The sequence below is a fragment of the Macaca mulatta genome, chromosome 3 (assembly GCF_049350105.2).
Source record: "Macaca mulatta isolate MMU2019108-1 chromosome 3, T2T-MMU8v2.0, whole genome shotgun sequence".
Classification (NCBI taxonomy): domain Eukaryota; kingdom Metazoa; phylum Chordata; class Mammalia; order Primates; family Cercopithecidae; genus Macaca; species Macaca mulatta.
The window spans coordinates 78,720,962-78,742,880 of NC_133408.1; the positions used below are offsets into that span (position 1 = coordinate 78,720,962).

At 44.8% G+C, this 21,919-nt stretch overlaps 1 protein-coding gene across 4 annotated transcripts in view; it reads right to left on the reverse strand.

Moving 5' to 3' along the window:
* VWC2 (von Willebrand factor C domain containing 2) overlaps positions 1-21,919 on the reverse strand; it is a 160,117-nt gene that overhangs the window by 136,501 nt on the left and 1,697 nt on the right. For all 4 annotated transcript variants that reach the window (XR_001443593.3, XR_013415878.1, XM_015133564.3 and 1 more), the window contains exon 2: positions 20,454-21,252. Coding sequence is in view for 2 of the 4 variants with exons in the window: in XM_015133564.3 (XP_014989050.3) it covers positions 20,454-21,149 (696 nt within the window). In the remaining 2 variants the exon portion in view is untranslated. The remainder of the gene's footprint in view (positions 1-20,453; positions 21,253-21,919) is intronic.

A 21,919-nucleotide genomic window follows, 5' to 3' on the forward strand; every position in this document is an offset into this window, starting at 1 on the left:
AACTACTATTCAGCATAAAGTAAATTCTTCTTCCCATTTTGCTATTTCTTCCATTAGTAGAGATATTGCACTGATATTTTCTAACTCTCAGATTATTGGATTCTGCAATGATACAAAATAATACTAACATGAAACCAGTGAAACACTGAAATATTGCCTGCCCCCTTCCTTCCTATCTGCCTCTCTCAATCCTTCCCTTCCTTGAAATTCTTTAAGTCTCTGGACCCCCTGGAGCCTGCCAGGCCTTTTGGACACAGATGATCTATCACTGAGGTTCTTAATCCCCATGTATGCAGAAAGTGTGGCCACCTAGACTAGGTGCAACTCAAGGGCCAGAGCCATCTCTCAGTCAAATCTATGATGGCTACAGTAACTGGGCCAGTGCAAAATGTTGAACAAGCTCAAGAAATATTGATTGAGTCAAGAAAGAAATGGTTGGAAAGACACAAGATCTAACACCAACTTACACAACATATTATGAAAACAAAAACAGTGTCTACAACTTTGCTACAGGGACAATTGCTCAACACTTCACAAAGAGCTGCTCAAGGATTAGGCACCCAACTCTTAAGAATGGGGAATAAAGTTAAACCTTTCTATTGAGACGGATCATGATTTGAATTACACATGTAATCCACAAAGGGAATAGAAGGCATAGATACTAAAGCAGTGACTTTGAAGAAGGGGCCGATAGTGTGTGAGGGCTGTGTGGAAAGTGAGTAAATGCAAAATATGAGATCAGAAAGCGAACTTCAAGGTCCTGATTCCAGTTCTGAACCTAGGGCACATACAGCTGCACACCACACTCCACCTATTCCAGACGTCTAACTCTCTGCACTACTCCCTCTGTTGATGTCTTCTTTAAACAGCTAAAAATGTACAATGAATAACTGATAATTCATACCTACACAATTGACAAAAATTTTCAAATTCAAATATGAAAGATACACATCCATCTTGCTGATTAGAGATTATATACACATGGGACCTGGGGCAACAATACTAAGAAGAGGCCCCACAAATCGCATCAACGACCCGGCCATCCTACTCTTGATCAATTGCATAGGCTTACTACATTATCTCTCCTTGTGTTCTCAAGGAGAGATATAAATAAATACACAAGTCACTCACCTCAAATGCTCAGTCTGGTTAGGGAGATGAGGTATAAATATATGGAAGAGAAACTAACAAAATGGCTGAAAATGTTGGGTACTAACTGAGCTATGTGCATACTGAGAGTTTTAAAGACAGTGCTGTCACTTCTGGTTGGGATTTTCACACAGAGAACTTGGAATATGGTAAGTCAGGTGGGAAGGATTGGGACAGGTAGAAAAGAGAAGAGGACCACATAGACAAGACGATGAGGATGGAGATGTGTCCAAAGGATGCTGCACATTCTAGACTGGCTGAACTGAACTACAATGAAGAAGTGCAACAGTGGATCAGATTGGGCAGGTGGAGAGGGAAGGCATTAGGAATATAGCCTATATACCTTGGGGAATATGGAATGAGGTGATGAATATCCTGTGCTCTGGGTCCTTGTACCATAAGAGAAGACCAACTTGGATCTACAATAACCAACAATAACCTCTTCAAACTACATGCAATATTTCTTTCTCAAGCTTCCGCGTCCAGCACCAATACATACCTGCCTGCTGAGCTCACACCCTGTTTATTACAAGGGCCAAAGACAGTGCAGCTAACAGGCATGGATGCAAATTCCAATGTATTTATTGGTGTAAGCTGGGCAAGCACTTAACATTGCTGTGTCTCAGTGTCCTCAATTGTGAATGCTCTATTAAGTGGCAAAAGAAGAAAATCTGAATGGTCAATTAATGTATAAAAGAACATTCCATCTCATTAAAAATCAGAAAAAATGCAAACCAAATGATAGTATTTCATGCACATTCGAGTTGCATGACAAGAAAGTCTGATAACATCAGGTCTTGGCCAAGAGAAGGGGAACCAAAGTTCTTACATTTGCTAGCATGCAAATGGGCAAAAGGGCTTTGGTTTGGGATATATAAGAGGTTAGAATGAGAGGGTCGGGAGTGAGAGAAATTCTTGCTTCTTTTCCAGTCTTCAGTTATGTCTCTCTGGGAGGAGGAATTCAAAGAAACTCTACAGCCACTCTGCTCAGCCCCTCTGATTAGCTCTCTGGTGTTGGCTAGTTCACAGGATGAGCACAGTTGTGCCCTCCTTTCAGAAACCTTGCAGGTACCCCTACAAGTGGACTCTGAGTTGCTCAGACTGCTGAGGTTCAGAAATGCCCCTGGTCTACCCTGGTCCATCTAGCTGCACTTCCCAGTCCAGGATGCTGATCTTGGTCTCTGTGTCCCTTCTAAGTTGGTTGTTAACTAAAATGCATGCCATTTATGTGCTATCTATCAAAGACCTAAAGCCCTAACAGTTTGCAATAGAAAAAAGTTAGAAACAATCGACCATTAAGAGAGTGGCTAAACACATTGTGGTGTTAATCAGATGGAATAATAGACAGCAGTTATAAATTAATGAACAACTATGCCTGTGACAATACAGATGAATCTCAAAAACATAAACAGGAAAAAAAAGTTGCAAAAGAATATATGTGGTATGATGTTGCTTCTATCAATGTCAGTCTTTGAAAACACATGTACAAACAGGTGTTGCTTACAGATACAGGCTCATGAATAAAATAAGAAAATCAGTACAGGAATGTATGTAGCAACTTCACTGCACCAGCTACTTCTGCAGAGAAAGGAAGGGGGGCAGGATGGGATGAATGAGAGGGCAGTTTTTTTTCTATCTGTACACTTCAATTTCATTTTAAAAAGGAGGGTTAGAAACAAATGTGACAAAAAAGTGGCATCCAGTGATGCCTCGACAGAGTCTGCATATTATTTAGGCACATTTGATACATTCTAAACACACATTTTTAAAAATCTCAGATATGAATTTGTTCCACATCAAAGGTCATTTATGAAGTACCTAAAAAATGCCAGGAAATATTCCAAATCCCACCGATCACCTCTAACCAGCAGCCATCTGATGGAGGATTTTAGTGGTGCTTTACCGGGCTGCAGCTCTTCCATAAGAAAGCAAAGACAGAGAGTGGAATCATTAGCACAATTTAAAGTTCTGTCAGGGCCTCTGGGAGCAGCTGCCAGGAATCTTAATTGTAAAGGAATAAGCACGAGGGTTCTCCCAGATCTAGAGACCCAGGTAGGCCATGAGACGTGGGAAACTCGGTCCTGGACCTCACTCCTCAGCCTGCCCTGTAGCCTCAGACGAGCCCCTGGCCCAACATCGTAGTACCAAGATGAGACACACAGGAGGACTCCCATGTTCCCTTCTCCCACTGAAACCCCATGAGGCTTCCCCAGGGTGGAGGTTGTGCAGTGGCTCCAACATCTGGCCTCCTCCAGCCAAGCCCGAGGAAAAATACAAAGCTGGACGCAGTGCAGATGGGGAGACCTCTGGCCGCCAGGACAGAAGGCTTCCAGAGCAAGGGTAGGAAGGGTGGCCAAGGAAACAGGAGGAATGACAGCATACATGGCAACAGTACAGCGATTCTCAGGAAGAGAAGCAGCTCTAGAACTGGACTGCGCCATCTCCAGCCAGTCCCTTTTCCTTCCTGAGTTTCCATGTCCTCATGTTACAAAGGGGAAGGAGGAAGTTACCTGTTGAACCTACTGGGGTACCAATCCTCACAGTCACTGCCTGGCCACAGGAGTGCAAAATCAAAGGTGTCTAGTGCAGCGTAAATGTGCACAGCGGGAGAGGACAATCAAGCCCAATTCTGCCCGATTAACTGTGGGACCTGGAGCAAGTTATCTGAAACTTGTGCCTCAGTCTTTTTATCTGTAAACTGAGGACAGTTAAATTACTGTTGGCAAAGTGCTCAGAGCGGTGAGTGGCTCGTGATGGGCACTCCACAAGGATGAATTTCAGTCATCCGCTGGTATCCACTGGAGACTGATTCCGGGAAACTACTCGGATACTAAAATTCAAGGATGCTCAGGTCCCTTCCAGGTGGCTCTGCATATGTGGCATCTGTGGATGTGGAGGGCCAAATGTGCTAGTAGTCATGGCAGAGAGAAGGACAGTGTTTTGAAGTGACACCTGTATATTTCTTTCTCACCAGTGTTTCCCTTTGGCCCTTCCACCATTGCATCTACACAAAGAGGCTAAGCCTTGGTTTTCTAGAGAGCAGACACAAGTAAGCAGAACAAGTAACTACACAACTGCTGTGCTTTTAAGAATGATGAGAGCTAGGCTTTCCAGGAAGACAGTGGTCGTTATCAGTACTTCTTGAGCTCGAGTTTTACAGACCGAGTGCCAAAGTCCAGAGGTTCAATCATAGAGTGGGAAGAATGAAAGAACATATAACAAAGGAAGGAGAAGCATCTTCTCATCCAGAAGGACCCGAGGGAGGAGGATGGAATGAGAGCGAAGCCAAAAGGTCAGATGCCACCACCCTGGCTTGAATCAGCCTGCACTGAGAAAAATGGCCCTAGGTTTGGGACATAACTCCTGAAAAGCTGGGTAACTTCCCAGAAGTGATCAGATTCCTGACTGCCCAAAAGGCTGGGATATCCCAAAAGGCACAGAAACTTTAGTTTCATAAGAACAACTGTTTTCGGCCATCAGCAAATGTTGGGAGCCATGAAAGGAAAAGCAATGTTCTAAACTAAGAGGGCCTCCCTGTCTCCACATACCACTTTTGTTGTATTCATTTTGACCCTGCTACATGATTATTTGGATGACCTCAGATTAAGAAGTTAGTGAAAGGCACGAACGACAAAGCAGTCTCTCCGTGTAGCCCAGGACAAGCAGCCTCCCAAAATCATTGTCACAGTTCTGTCACCAGATGGCGAAAGTGCCTTTTCTAGCCGCCCAATTTATGAAAACCTGTTTCCAGCTCACACCCTTCCGGCGCATGTACAGGCAAGTCACAAAGTCCCTTCCATTTATATAATGAAGTCTTACCAGCTTCTGATAACCCGGAACTGTGTGATTTCAGAGCTGGAGGAAAATGCTGAAAATGCTGAAGTGATTCCTTTCAACTTTGCTTTTTATGGAGTGAAAACACACCCACAGGTCTGGTGACTTTTAGAGGCAGGTCGCTGCCTGAACTCAAGTCTGGTCATACCACAGCGCCACTGATAGAAAATCTTCATTAATAAGTACTCAGAATCCACAGGCATCCTGGAGTGGCTCTGCCTGCACCTGTCAACCCTCCTCACGACCTGTAAGAAACCTGGAAAATGAGGTCTTCCTTTCAGCAGTCACCTGGAACTAAACCTCTCCCCCATCCTTCTTCAGGTTTCTTCCCTGAAACTGTCTTATTAAACTAGCACAGGACATGGCCAAATTCTCCTTCCAAACTTGACAAGCAGAAGGGCCCTTGCCACCTGGGGACACTGGCCCTGCAGCCTGAGTCCCCTACCCCCTGAGGGCTGGCAGGTGCCCTGCCGCGTGATGTCCCTTCATCAATCCAGGCAGGCATAGAAAGGCTCCCCACCTAGCTTCCTTGCCCCTCTCTACTTTCTCCCTCAAAAAGAGAGCTAATTCTAATGTGAAGTGATGTTGATTCACAAACTACCTTCCAGCCTCCAACACAAGGATTATAGCAACAGAAACTAAGGACAGAGAGATGCTGCTGCCTGTGCCATTCAGAAAAGAATTTTCTTCTGTTCTCTTTGTCTTTCCACTCTCTGTCAGAGAGCAGATTTGCACACAAAGGGATTTAATTAAGAACTGTCCCCCAGAGGCTGTCAGTTTCGGAGTGTCAGTAAGAAGACAACTCCACGTACCGCACAATAGATTAACAATACAGCAGCCTGACAATCTGAGGCAATACAGCTTTCTTCTCCAGCACCACAGACAACTTTTCCTTCTTTGTGGTTTAAGCTTCAGGCAAGACCCTTGTCTACTAACATCTTTTAAATCCTCTCCTGAATAATGCCTTCATATTAATACAGATCAACAGGAACTTGCTAGGTCAATTATGTGGGGAAAAACCAGTGGCAGAGTTTATAGTACATATTTATGTGGTTGCAAACAGCAGAAGAGCTAGGAGGAGAATGAGGAAGACCTTCTTTGCTGATGGTTCAGACCTGATGGGCAGTCTGGAATCTGCCAGCCTGCCTACCAGATACACAGTCAGAAAGGATGCAGCCAAACCTGCTGGCCACCTGCACCCCGTGGCCATAGGGCCACCCGGAGCACCAGGGCCAGTGCAGGGAGCGGCCTCTCACTTCCCAGCTGGGAAGCATGGGTGATGCTGAAATCTTTGTAGAATTATTTCGTAGATAATTTGCTCATTTATAGATTCCTAAATTAAGCCTATAAGAGAAGGAAAGTAATGTCAGCTGCATCTGACCACCTGCTTGGGGAGAGAAAAAGGTTCTCTGACAAATTTTGAAAGAGATTCTCTTCTTTAAAAACATTGGAAGATCAAAACCCTTTTGTTTTAGAATTAAAGAATTAAAGCTAAGTAATCCTTGGGAGAAAAAAAAAACAGAGAGCTTAATTTTCACTTAATACATAAATGACTAAAATAATGTTTTCCTAAGAATAGACTTTTAAAAGACGAGTGTGACATGGGGATTAGTTCTCTCAGGGATGACAAATTCAAATTACTTCAGGGACCACTTAAGTAAGAAAATGAGGCAGTGAACTAGGTGTGTAATAGGGAGTGGTGGGGACTGTGGCCAATGGGGGGAAATGTTAATGCAATGGAACTACTATGCCTACTTCATACACACACTCACACACACAGTCACATATACACACACACGCACCCACACACTCTCACACACTACACCCACATTCAGGCACACACTCACACACCCACACTCGCACACCCACACTCACACACACAGTCACATATACATTTACATGTACCCACACACTCTCACACACACCTACACCCATACTCATGGACACACACCTACACCCATACTCATGGACACACCCACACTCACACTCCCTCACACCCACACTCTCACATACACACATATAGCCACATTCACACTCATACACACACCCACTCCCACGCCTACACTCTCATTCACACACTCACACATACACCCACACTCACACATATGCACCCACACACACTAACACACATACACCCACACTCACACATACACCCACTCATTCTCATACACACATACGCACTCTCATACACTCATTCACACCCACACCTACACTCTCTCATACACCCACTCACACACGCACTCACACATACTCCCACTCACACACGCACCCACACATGCTAACACACACACAGACACACTCTCATACATGCGCCCACATCTCCCACACACATACGCTCACACGCACACACATGCACCCACACTCATATTCTCACCCACATATGCCCATACTCATGCAACCCACACACACATATACACACACTCCACACACACCCTCTCACACACCCACCCCTCACACACCCCCACACACATGCTCACACACATGCTCACACTCTCATATCCACATATCCACTCTCTCGCACACACCCACACACACAGTCACACACTCTCACATACCCAGTCACACAAAAGCACCCTCTCTCACACACACACTCACCGCCCACACCAACACACACCCACACATCCACACACACCCCACACCCACACACCCTCTCTCACACACACACCTCACACCCCCACACTCACAGACTCTCATACCCACACATCCACACTCACACACACCCACACATCCACTCACACACCCACCACTCATGAGAGTGTGGGTGTGTGGGTGTGGGGGTGTCACATACCCCCAAACTCATACACACTCACTCTCTCACACTTACACACTCATACTGTCTCACACCCACCCACACTCACATCCACACTGTCTCACACACCCACACTCACCCACTCTCTCTCACACACACACACATACAGAGGCCGGGAGAAAACAGAACTACACTGCTCCCATTTGGCATTCTGTTATTTGAGACGGCGATGACAAGGCCCACTTTAAGCAGGAAGTGAAGATGACCAAAGGCACCCATCAGTCTGCCTTTGCCCAAAGCTGGCCTGGCTCCAGCAGTAGCACTCGCACCCGCAATTGTAAAGTGACCCAAATGGATGCCCGTCTGGACGCTGTCTGAAGTCATGGTTTGCTTGTCTTGTTAAAGTTCCTTCAGCATATCAGCTGCCAATTACCCAGAAAGTGCTGGGCCACAGCCCGAGCCAGGAGTGGACAAGCACTGTGGGCTCCCATTACTGGCTCTGAATCTCTTCTTGAACCTAAGCCTATTCAAAGGTAGGCTGAAATTAGAACAGGACACCCACTGCGGATTCTCCGTTTAATGAAGTCCCTTTCCATGGAGTTTTAAGCTCTGGTGGAGAAGGCACAGCAGTGCTCACTCACGCAGAAAGGGACTCTTTGCACTCAGTTATACGGTGCAATGGTCCCTGAGATCTGACCATTAAATTATATCTGTCATCCCTTGCTGTTACCTAGAAGCAAGATGAGCTGATTTTCTTGGCTTCCTGGAGGGCACTGGGAGCCCAGACATGAACTCTGTTACCAGTGTGAGGTTACCCTGAGCTGGGAGGCTGACATTAGAGCACAGTGTACCCCTCAGCTGCCTGTCTCTCTCCTGATTCTCCTGCCCAGGCCACAGCAGCAGCCTTGTCAAAAGCCATATTCTTTTTCAACCTACCCACTCCTGACATTTGTGTGTGTGATGCAGCAAAAGCACAGTGAGTGGAGGCAAAGGCGCTCGGGGCAGTTCTGCCCCACATGAGAAAGGAAGGTGAGCATCTGGCCACCTGCTGGTTCCCTACACATCCCAGGCTCCTCACAGGTGGGGCTTGTGTCCCTCCATGTCCCTAGAGCGTAGCTGTCAACAGTGCCACAGTGTTACCAGGCAGGGAGGTTTAGCTCCTGGCATATCAAGAGGAATTAATAAGAATAGTGACTCACTTGACATTAATTCTATTATATTTCATTTATTTCAAGCTTTCTAAAACAAAAATGTTGAGCTCTCTTTTTTAAAAGCACACAGAATTTGAAAGTAAAATATAAATAAAAATTGTTTTTAAAGCTAGATACAAGGAAAGCAAAGATACATACAGAAGGGCCAATCTGTTTGGTATGGTTGAAGGTACTATTTATTTCTGATTGGCCTATTGCCCCAAGGGTATAGAGAGCAGTAGGAAAGGAATCTGATTTCCAGGCATTCTGACCTTCATTACAGGAAGGGCAGGAAAAATTGCCCATGGCTGAGTAGAACTTGGTGGTGGGCAATTCTGACCAGCTGGGGGTGCCTTTGAAATGTTCACCTACTTGATGATTTGGCCTAAGGCTGAGCTGGCTCCCAGCACCTGTTTTCTAAGAATATTTAAACTAAAGAGCTTCTGCACAGTAAAAGAATCTATCCACAGGCCGGGCGCGGTGGCTCAAGCCTGTAATCCCAGCACTTTGGGAGGCCGAGACGGGTGGATCACGAGGTCAGGAGATCGAGACCATCCTGGATAACACGGTGAAACCCCGTCTCTACTAAGAAATACAAAAAAAAACTAGCCGGGCGAGGTGGCGGGCGCCTATAGTCCCAGCTACTCGGGAGGCTGAGGCCGGAGAATGGCGTGAACCCGGGAGGCGGAGCTTGCAGTGAGCTGAGATCCGGCCACTGCACTCCAGCCTGGGCTACAGAGCGAGACTCCGTCTCAAAAAAAAAAAAAAAAAAAAAAAAGAATCTATCCACAGAGTAAACAGACAGTCTACAGAATGGGAGAAAATATTTGCAAACTATGCATCCAACAAAGGTCCACCATCTATAAGGAATTTAAACAAATCAGCAAGCAAATAGCTAATAGCTCCATTAAAAAGTGGGCAAGAGACATGAACAGACACTTCTCAAAATTAGACAAACAAGCAGCCAACAAGCATATGATAACATGCTCAACATCACTGATCATCAGACAAACGCAAATCATAATCACAATGAGATACTATCTCACACCAGTTGGAATGGTCATTATTCAAAGGTCACAAAATAACGGATGCTTGTGAGGCTGCAGGGAAAAGGAAGCACTAATACACTGTTGGAGGGAATGTAAATTAGTTCAGCCACTGCAGAAAGTAGTTGGAGATTTCTCAAAGAACTTAAATCAGAGCAACCTCTTACCCAGTAATCCCATTCCTGGGTATATACCCAAAGGAAAATAAATCCTTCTACCAAAATGACACATACACTCCTATGTTCATTGCAGCACTGCTCACAATAGTAAAGACATGGAATCAACCTAGGTGCCCATCAACAGTGGACTGGATAAATAAAATGTGGTACATATATACCATGGAATACTACATAGTCTTAAAAAAGAATGGAATCACGTCCTCTGCAGCAACATGGATGCAGTTGGGGGCCACTACCCTAGGTGCATTAATGCAGGAACAGAAAACCAAATACCACGTTTTCATTTATAAGTGGAAGCTAAACATTGGGCACTTATGTACTCAAAGATGGGAACAATAGACACTGGGGACTATAAGAGGGGCGAGGGAGGTGGGCAAGGGTTGAAAAACTAACTGTTGCATACTATGTTCAGTACCTGAGTGATGTGATCATTCTTATCCCAAACCTCAGCATCACACGATATACCCAGGTAACAAATACTTTGCAAAGGTCTCCTGAGGGAAGGCAGGCAATGTTGCCCACAGCTGAGCTCCACCAGTCTACACCTTAGTAAACAGTTAAGTTGTATCCACTCCTTCTTGATTCTGTGACTTTGCTTCTGGGATCATCTTCCTTCTTCCTAAATTTCATCCTTTAGACTCCTTTTTAAAAATTATTTTAGTAAATACTTTTTGGTGATACTCTCCATTGTATAAAGTATCTTTCTTTAGGCTTACTCCTGAAGGACAATTTTGTTGGATACATCAATCAGATTAACACTTGTTTCTCTCTTATTTAAAAATATTCTCCTACTGTGCTGTGTTTTCTGTTGACCAGATGTCTGCTGTCAGCCTACTCACTGCTATTCTGGAGGTAATGTCCTCTCTGTCTGGTTGCTCTGAACATCTTTATTTTGCCTTTGTTGTTCTGCAGTCTCTATAATATGGCTGGGTGTGAATATATTTTTTTTTTATCTTTCTTTAGATTCATTGGGTTTCCTGAATGAGAAAATAGATGTCTTTCAACTAGAAAGTCTTGGAACTTCCATATCTTAATTTCTCCCATTCTCTACAATCTCTGTCAGAATTCTAAGCAGATGTGTGGTAGATCTTTTCACTTTATCCTCCGTGTATCGAAACATCTCTTTCCTGTGTCCCATCTATATATGTTTCATACTACTTAACTTCTTCAGATCTGTGTGCTGGTTTGCTATCAAATATCTCAAAACAGACATCAAAATGAGTATATATCAAATATACTCATTTTACATCCCAATATCTGGGCCTGACTGCTTTTGCCTCAGCTGATTCTTGCTTACACTGCCCTTTCTCCTTGTGACTAGTTTTTATTTTGAGGTCACATTTCTTGGAACACTATTTGTGGGAATTTTTTGTAGCCTGGGTGAAGGGTCCATTACCCCGTGTGCATGTGTTTAGGTCAGACACCTGTTGATCCATTTAAAAACACATATTCCATTTGGACTTTGCACACCACACAGGGAAGCATAAATGGGGCTCCACATTCCTAAGAGGGTAAGCCTGCTACAGATGGCAATGACTCAGGGAAAACAAACATTTCTTTCTCTTCTGGACAGAGCCAAGGTCCACTGAGAGATGTTTGCTTACATTGTCCCACTGCAGTACAGGCTCTTGGGTCTCCTGGCTTTATAAGATAGATCCTGATCTGATTCTCTCTACTTGGGTACCTGCACTCATCACATGCCACAACCCAGCAATGATTGGCCATGAGGGCCAAGGGCCCAGGGCCCGAGATCAAGAGATGCTCCCAGACAGCCACCACTTTAAGGCAAACTTTGCTCTATGGATTCCAACTTCACCTCTAGAAATTAATTTCTCTTATTTTCTTGCCATGTCAGCTGTGCTTTTAAAAATGGACGTAGAATGTGAAATGACAGACAATAGAGACTCAGAAGGGTGTCAGGGATGGAGAGGGAGTAGATAACAACAGATTATGTAACGGATGCACTGTACATTATTCAGATGCAGTGTACATTACTCGGATGCCATGTACATTATTCTGGTGATGACTTCACTAGACGCTCTTCCTTTACCACTACGCAGTGTATCCATGTAATAAAATTACACTGTACCCCATCAATTTATATAAGCAACATTTTGCTTTTAAAAATATGTGTTTTATATGGTATTCAGGATTTCAGGCATTTTGTTGAATGTGAGTTTTCAGGCTGTCCTCCATATTCCCAAGAAAGGAAGGAGTAGTCTCATGTTTAAAGCATCATCACTTTTACTATACTTGGATACTTGGAAATGTGCAGAGCCACCTGGCATTTTAATTTCTTTTTCTCCTCCCTCCCTCCCTCCCTCCCTCCCTCCCTCCCTGCTTGCTTGCTTGCCTGCCTGCTTGCTTGCTTGCTTTCTTTCTTTCTTTCTTTCTTTCTTTCTTTCTTTCTTTCTTTCTTTCTTTCTCTTTCTTTCTTTTCTTTCTTTCTTTCTTTCTCTCATTATTGTTATTTTTTTTTTTTTAGAGACTGGGTCTCACTCTGTTGCACATGCCAATCCTAAACTCCTGGGCTCAAGTGATCCTCCCAGCTCGGCCTCCCAAACTGCCGGGAATATAGGCATGAGCCACTGTGCCCAGCCATGGAGTTTAAATTTTCAAGCTCTATGCTTTTTCACAGGCCTAAGGCTTCTGAGAGAACTCATAGGGCCCTCGGCAGAGGCCTGACATCATCCTTTTCCACAGATTTGAAAGGCGGTCTATGTCCTGGCCGCACCCCAGTGCCCGACAGAAATAGAATGAGAAGTATGATCCAGCTGGCAGGATCTCAGCCTTGGAACAGACAGGCAGTAAGAAGGATTTCTAGCTATGTGGTCAGAAAAGTACCATGAAGGATGGTCACAGGGTAGGTAAGCCTGGGTGGGAAGCCATATCCTTCATGCAAACTCACAGTTGTTACATTTGATACAAACTCTTTTCTTTTCCCTAGAACATCTGGCCCAGGATTCCTCTGTCATTTAAAAACAAGTTATCAGCAACAATGGAGTCTATTAATAATAATAGAGTGACTTCCACTGTGTGTCCCCTTGAACCCCTGACCCAAGCTCTCACAGTGCCTCACACACCACAGTACTGCTGCCTGTCTCCTGGAGGGGGCCATGTGCTTCCCGTCACATCTCCAGGATGCAGCCCAGGGACTGGCACACATGGTGTCCTAAATATTTTCAAATAAATGTAAGAATAATGTTTCTGTTGGGACTTATCAGATTTAGAGATATCATCTGAGGAGGTAATGCTTTACAGAAAAACAGCTCCACGGAGCCAGTCCCTAATGGTCTACAAGAGTCCTTCTAGAGACCAAAATCTGGACCAGGGCGTAGCCACCTACCCCTGAGCGGCACACTCTGCAGAACTTGTCTAAACATTCACATCGACTTTGTTCAGAGCTTTACAGGTTCAAATTGCTTTCACATACATCTTATTTACTTCTTATAATGGGAGAGAAATGCAGAATACTATCCACTTTTTTATTTTTCTTTTCTGATTTTTAAGATGGGGTTTCATGCTATCATCCAGGCTGGCATGCAGTGACCCAATCATGACTCACTGTAACTTCAAATTCCTGGGCTCCAGCCATCCTCCTGCCTCAGCCTCTCAAGTAGCTGGGTCTACAGGTGAGCACCAACATGCCTGGCCGTTCTTTTGTTTTGTTTTGTTTTCAATTTGTGGTAGAGATGGGGCCTCACTATGTTGTCCAGACTGGGCTTTAACTCCTGGACTCAAGTGATCTTCCAACCTCAGTCTCCCAAAGTGCTGGGATTACAGGCATGAGTCACCATACCAAGCCTCATTTTTTTTTTTTCTTTCTAACCACTAGAAAACAAGGCTCTGAAAGTTGTCCAGAGAAGCACTGGATAAAACAGAACCCGGTTCACACTGCTGTGTTCAGATGATAAGTACCCTGTCCTCAATGTCCCAGAAGCTGATTCTCCACCAAAACTGAAGAGGAAAGGACTGGAGAGCATGGGACCTGCTTTCCTAAACCTCCTCACGATATCAACTGCCTGTATGATTCTGGAGGGGGCACTAATTTTCTAAGGTGAATTTTCACTGCCTATGAACAAGAGTCTTTTCAAAGTCGTGTATTTACAGAAACATGGGTGAATCGCACATCTGCCGAGTAGGGGTGTGGTCAGCTGGAAAGCAAATGCCCTCCCACAGGAGCAGCCCTGCCCAGCTCTCACAGATGGCTGCCATCTGGGAATCATTTCATTTTTGTAAGAATTAGGCAATCTGGGAATTTACATGAACCTCCCACTTGTCAAATACTGGCACTAATAAACAAATGTTTTATATGCCGTGAGCCAAACAGAATACCTCCTAGAACCAGATCTTCCTCTTGGGCCACCTGTTGCCCCCCATGGGTCTGATCATCCCTGGAGTCCTACCCACCTCTTGGGATCTAGTCTTCTTTTCGCTGCCCCCTGGACTCATTCCCCCTTGCTCTCAGGGAAATCCTGGGACTAAGTACTTTTAGTTCCATTACAACTCAAGTCTTCATCCTTTGAAGGACACAGGCATTATTTTGTCCATCAGATGGCCAAGTCAAATATGACATAAATCCATGTAAATACATGTTTAACCAAGAGGATCAAGCATTTATTGGACATACATATGAGCAAGGTACTCTGGACTTGTATTATTTTTCCTTTTTCCAGGTACCTGAAATGTTCTCCACCACACACAAAATGCCACTTCATCACCATATGGTCATGAAGACACTATGCACGATCTTCACAGTCCAACACGCTAGGATTCAAATCCTGTCTTTACCATTTACTAGCTCTATGATGTTGATCAAGCTATTTAACTTTTTTGGACCTTAGTTTTCTCTCCTTTAAAAATAAAGAAAATACCACCAACTGATTAGTCTGTTGTGTAAATTACTCCAGAAAAGCCAACACATAAAAAATATTGGTACTGGATAAATATTGATTCCCTTCTGCCCACTGCAAAAGGTTATGGTGTTAATTCCATCATACTTCACATCAGATATTGTATGAAGCAGGCAAATAAGGAGTTTTTAAAGCTGTGTTTCCCCCACCTCAGTTAGGAACACATCTAAAGAGTCTAGATATGGCATATGACTCCCTCTTTAAAAAAAAAAAAGTCACTGTTTAAATGACTTTAGACAGAAGGGTAGAAAATGAGAAGTCGAGAATTTATAAAATCTTACTCAGAACCAAAACAAACTCAGAGACAGCAACAGTACATGCATTAGCCTGACTTGCAGAAAAGAACACAGATTGACTCATTTTACTTAGTGAAGGTAGATAATAATAGCATTGTTTTCAGTTAAGTAACATCAGCCAAAAGAATATAAATACCATTAGACTGAAAAGCATGAATAACCGTGGCTTTCTCTTTGCTGGCATTTTCTCATAATTACAGTAGAGATCTATTTAGATGGAGGTTTTGATTCCAAATTTCACGTTTGAATTTTTTTAATTGATAAAAACCTAGAAATAAGATTTTGCAGTGGGGTTAACGGCAAGTCAGATACGGAAGCAGTCAGAGAGAATTTGGTTTAACTCAGCGGTCCCAAATCATTTCACCTCCAAGTACCCCTTCCTGTTATCTCTCTCTCAACAGTTCTCAAGCTTTGAAAGACAGTCTAGTAAGCTTAACTTATTAATAATTCATCTTCCCTTTTTCTTCAAAGACTTATACAATTGCCAATCAGAGCTCCTGATCAGCTATGATAACCAGTGTTGACACACTTTGCTGATATCAATCCTACCAAAAGCAAAGAAATGTGAAGATTTAGTTATCCTGTATGGCCCTATTTCAGAGTCACAAAATTTCCATTAGGTTCTATAAAACATGAAATAAGCCTGCAAACTCCCCTTTCCACCATCACGGTCCTCCCAAGATTCACAGAGGGAATCACAGAGACCAAAATTCTCATGATGAAAACAACTTGTTTTGTTGATCAAAATAGAAAGATTTTTTTTTAAAATTAACACATTTCAAATGTTATTTTACTTCTGAACAAATCACATGGTCATTGAGGCAAAATTTACAACTACTCAATATAGCCCCCCTCCGCACCCTTAGTCACCTTTTAGTTTTCCGTGATACAAGGATCTATTCACATAAGTAATATAAGAACTCCTAAAGTGACTCTCAGAATGCAATAGACACAGAATCAGAATGGTCAAGATGAGCCCCTCAGTTAATATTCATTGGCATACACTTCATCACCACTCACTCTATGCCTTTGCCGTAAGCACTGTTTTCCCATCATGCGTGCTGATGCATCCTCACACACCCCACTGTTACTACCTCATTAGATCTGTTTTATGATGTCAATTTTGGTCATTGACACTATGTTTTGGGCTGAACTGTGTGCTTCTACAATTCAAATTTTGAAGTCCTCATGCCAGTAGCTAAGAATATGACTGTTTGGAGACAGGTCTTTAAAGAGGTAATTAAGTTAAAATGAGGTCATTGGAGCAGGCCCCAATCCAATATGAGTGTGTCCTTATACGAAGAGAAGTGGACACAGACAGATGCAGAGGGAACACCACGAAAAAACCCAGGGAGAAGATGGACATCTGCAAGCCAAGGAGAGAGGCCTCAGAAGAAACCAGCCCTGCCAACGCCTTGATCTTGGACTTCCAGATTACTTGCAAAACTGGAAGTCTGGAAATCTTGGATTTCCAGACAACAAATTTCTGTTTAAATTACCCAGTCTGTGTTCCTTTGCTCCAGCAGCCCTAGCCGACTAATATACTGTAGGAAGCACAAAACAGTTAAAAATATCATTCCTTTACTAAAAAAACAATAATAATAAGCCAATAGACAAGCTTCCTTATTCAAAGTTGGATGCCTGCTGGTATAAGTTAAAGAAAAAAAAGACACTTGGTATCATTTGAGAGGCAGTGGGGAAAATTCTATTATTAACTATGTTTTTATTTGAATGTCCAAATTAAATTACAACCATCCCTGGAAGAATGAACACATTACTCTCATTATTATTAGCAGCTTAATGGTATTTTGTGGAATCAGTGAGATCTTTCACAAGTATCTAACTGAGATCAAACAGGCTGTAAGGAGAGGAAGTTTTAATGGGGTAAAAGAGTACAGAGAGAAGGGAAAGAACAGGTTCAGAATATTCAGAAAACTGAGTAGAGTAGAGAAGGCAGCAAGAAAACATGCCCAACAAAAGAGAAGCCTATGAAGACAGGGAGAAGCCACACTCCTGCCGGAGCCAAATACCCTGCACATCGCAAGCACAGGCAGTCTCTGGGGTTAATCTACTGCTCAAAGAGGGTCAAGCCTCCATCAATAACTAGTAATTTCCTCTCTCTCTCTCTCTCTCTCTCTCTCTCTCTCTCTGTCTCTCTGTCTCTCTCTCTCTCTCTCTCTCTCTCTCTCTCTCTGGAAGCAGAGAACAGACTGTTAAAAGATCTATGCATCATGCAGGGACTGAGGCCCAAGGAATCTCACTTTCACTTCCTTCCTTGCTAAAGTAAACAGTGTTCCAGTCATGACCCTACTGCACCACAATCTCCATTTGTATCACATTTTCTTCAGAGAAGTGCAAAGCACTTCAGACAGAAATGCTTTCCTTTTTCGTTTTCCATGTACTTTGTGCTATGCAAACTACAGAGTACAATTTATCTCTCTCTGAAACCCAGAATACCCAGAGCAGGCATGTTAACAATTTCTGTGCCCTGGTACTCAGCATCACGACAAATCTCTATTACTACAACCCACAAACCCCGTGGACTCACAACTAACCCTATACCATTCTACATTCATATTTTCAACATTCTTCAAAAAAAGCACTGCTTTCTCTTTTGTACACTGAAGGACAGAAAAATGGAGACAGTAAATGGTCTGCACAAGGCCACAATAAATTAGAAGAATGCCTAGAAATGTTCCTGATAATAACAAAAAGGAGCAAACATGATATAACACTATAAAATCTTTATGTAGTTGACATAAGAACAAGCATATAATTAAAAATGTGTAACAACTTTGCAACTTTCAAGCATGTGTGCATCCCAGCATCTGGTAATAATTGATGAAAGTTTAGAATGAAATATTATTTGAAGATGGAAGATGCACTTAATACTCCAAAAATAGCTTTACTGGTATTTTAATTCTTTCTAAGATTGTAATCTTTCCAATTTCCCTTTTGTCAGTATCATCTCCTGTCCTCAGAGTTTGAAAACACATTCTCCCTATGGACTACCAAACAGGTAGCAAAGAGGAATTAAATAAGAGATCCCTCTCCTCCATTGACAAAAGCAGCTTCATGGCTGCTAGCATTTAGCATGTACAATTAAGACAGAAATTTGAATTATTCCCTTTACCTGTGATCTCAGGTAGGTAAGTGGACACTGAAGTTATTTGGGCTTTCTAGATCAAAGTGCTATTAATTCCTCAGTTTACCTCTTACGACAATTCTAACAAATTACTATGGAACTATAAACAGTGCAAACAACAAAAGGAATTAATTACAAACCACTGCTTATCTTTGACTTTAGAAGAGCCAGTGATGTTACCAATTCAAAACTTAAGAGAATTGTTCTAGTGTTCTATGACCCTGCTCCAAGCCAAAATGGAAGGCCCCTCTTCTGGGGTCATCTGGCACCCACGAGTTCCTTTACCTGGACACATCTGCCTGTGCACTTTTGCATTGCACCCAAAACATCTGGAGAGATAACTACCAGACCCTCCCATAGGCAGGAAGCATTTTGAGGGCAGGGTTTCTGATTTAGTTAATTTTGTATGGCCTGGGCATGGATCATATGAGTTGCTCCTCTCAGCTGTCTTTCTCCAAAGGGCTGAAGTCAAATGTTAGTACTTAAGCAATGTATGCCTGGAGCTATATTTTGCTACATGAGCCTAGGGATAGCTGGACCCTTGCCTTACAGATAAGAGAAAAGAAACCCAGAGAGGATATGTCTTTTGTTCCAGTCCAGCAGCTGGTCAGTGGTAAAGCCAGAATGGATAACCATGTTTCCTGACTCTAAATTCCAGCACTCTTTCCATACTTTGTACACCATATATAGATATGTCCTTCCTGGCTTTGGACTTCTGTAACACTTGATAATTCATTGCCACAAGTCAGTAACTACATGGACTTCACATCCTGGGAATTAGCAGATCTCACAGGCTAATTCCAGGATGGGTATTCCAGCAGAATTCCTCCCTTCCTGCCTGCCGAGCTTTGCTTTAGTAGCTGCAGGCTGCATGACGCCCTCCGCAGGTGGGAAAAGGACAGCTATGGCCTGGCAAGTCAATGGGCCAAGTCCAGGCAGGCCATAGGTTGAGCCTACCTTGAGGTGTCTGGAATAACTGAACACCTGTGCAGGACTCTCTCAGGCCCCCAGCCCACTTGCAGGGATTTTACCTGGAGCCTGTGCATGCAGGCTGTGCAGCACCTTCACCCAAACTAAAGCCGCAGTGGAGCTGGGCTTTTGGTTCAAGTAGAGTATAAGGGTTAAAAACCTAAGCTATGGGAGTAGAACTGCTTAGTTTGACATATGAATCTGCTTCTTAATAGTTGCTCTGCCTTCAACACATTATTTAAATATTCTGTGTCTGTTTCCTCTTCTCCATAAAATGGAGACAATGAATAATAATCCACCTCCTAGAATGGTATGAGATTTAACTAATGTACATGTAAAACAGCGGGATCCTGACGCACAGTAGGCATTAGAGAGATGGCCGGTATTATTAACACTACTACTACGTATCTAAATCAAAACAATTTTTAACCATTAACTGCACTTGTTGGTTTCGCCATCCACTATGATTTGGCACTCTATGAGCAAATATTTTTTTCTTTTAATTTTTAGAACATTTGCATGATACACACATAATCTAGGGAAATGGCTTATTTATATGAATAGTCTCCCTTAATTAGCTATTAGTTGAAAAATATGTCCCAAATGGCATGGTAAATTACCCTGTGTTTGAAAGCAGGTTGAGCATTTCAGCGACAACATTCCCAAATTAGGAGCAGTAAATTAATGTTGAAAGTCCCTCTGATACCTGTTGGGACCCTTGCCTTCAGTGCCATGGGCTTCATCCTCATGAAGCCCTTTTAAAGTGAACACCGAAGGAATCCCTATGGATTGGCCACAGTGCTCTTGGAAGGATTACCTCTGCCCTGAAAAAGAGAGGTCATGTCAAAGGGTCTTGAGCACAGCGCTCTCCACCTCTGAGAACCAGAGAGCACCTCTTCTTCAAAGTGGGGGACCACAGAACCAAAGCTGTTCCACCCCTTCCTGGAAGGTGCAAAGTCGCCCGGCGGGCGTTCGCCTCTTACCACGAACTCCTCCAAAGTCTGATAGGTCTTGCCCCGGAACTCGCAGTAGTTCTTCCTCTCCTTGCACTGCGGGCAGCACTGGCTCGTGTCGACGTGGATGCAGCGCGGGTGCAGCCTCGGGCACTCCGGCTGCGCGCACAGCGGACCCTCCTCGGTGCACAGGCACGGGCAGGCCGAGGGGCCCGGCGCGAACTTCTCCCCGATCGCGTACACGAAGCCGCTCTCGTCCACGCAGCCCTTGCCGCGATAGTCCGGGTACACGTACTCCTCTGGTGGCTCGGGCGTGGGTGCGAGTTCCGGGCCGATCGCGTCCTGGGCGGCTGCAGCCAGGGCTTCCCCCTGCGGGGTGTCCCCACGGGGCCGGACCTGCAGATCCCCGGCCTTGGCGCCCCCGCCCTGGGAGACCCAGGCCTGCTTCAGCTTGCTCCACGGCTCACGGCCGACGAGCCCACGGCCGCTCTTGCTCTTCCAGTCTCGGCCGCTGCCGCCCTCGTCCCTTGCCGGGCGCCCGAGCTCGTTCACCCGCCCCGGGCCGTCCCGAGAGGCGTGCTCACGCTTCTCCTGGCCGGGCTGCTCTGGTGCCTGGGCCAGCTTCTCCAGCGGAATGCTCGGACTGCACAGAGCCACCATCAGGCAGCAGGTGACCAGGAGGGAACTGGAGAGCGCGCCAACTGCCATCGCAGTGGAGCTGGGCATCCCCTACCACGTCCCGGCGGGCGGGCGGGCGGGGAGCGCGGCCGAGGGGCGAGTCGCATTCACAGCCCGGGGGCGCGCCGCTGCCAGCCGGGAGCCGCCGTCCCTGCGGAGAGAACAGCAGCACAACTGAGCCCCGCGGCCCGCGCGCGCCCCGGCCCGCCGCGGCCCCCACCCGGGCTCCGGCATAGCTCTAGATTAACGAGCTGGGCGACGGGGGCGGGGGCAGCATGCCCAGCGTCGGTGCACTGCCGGGGTTCTTAGACATCACAAATTGTGGAGCGATATATTGGAAACGAAATCCAAGAACGACACCGGCCGGCGTGTTTCTGATGTAGTCGTGATTAGTGTTGGAGATGGCCAAGGGCGGCTTGCGGAGCCCAGGGAACGCAGTGAGCAGGGCCCCCCTGCAAAGCTCTGCTGGGAACCACGTAATTCGGGCACCCAGGGTGTCCCTCCCTAGGTCCTGGCCACGTTTCCCGAAGGTTATTAAATGGAGAATTCAGCAGTGGAGTTAGACAGACGAAAGTACAGGAAGATAAGAGGGAAACTCTTCCTCATTTGCTTTAGGGGTTTGTGCTGGGAAAATTCGGGGAGGTTAAACAAAGCTTCTCCTAGGACTCCACGATTCATTTCTAACAACTTCTTAAAAGCCTCCCGTCTCGGGAGCAGATGTCCCCTCCCTGCTCTCTAAGCCCCGCTGCATGAAAAGATGCCCTCGACCCCTTCCCAGAGGGCCAAGTCGGGGATTCCCGGGGCTTCAGTTCCTCCGC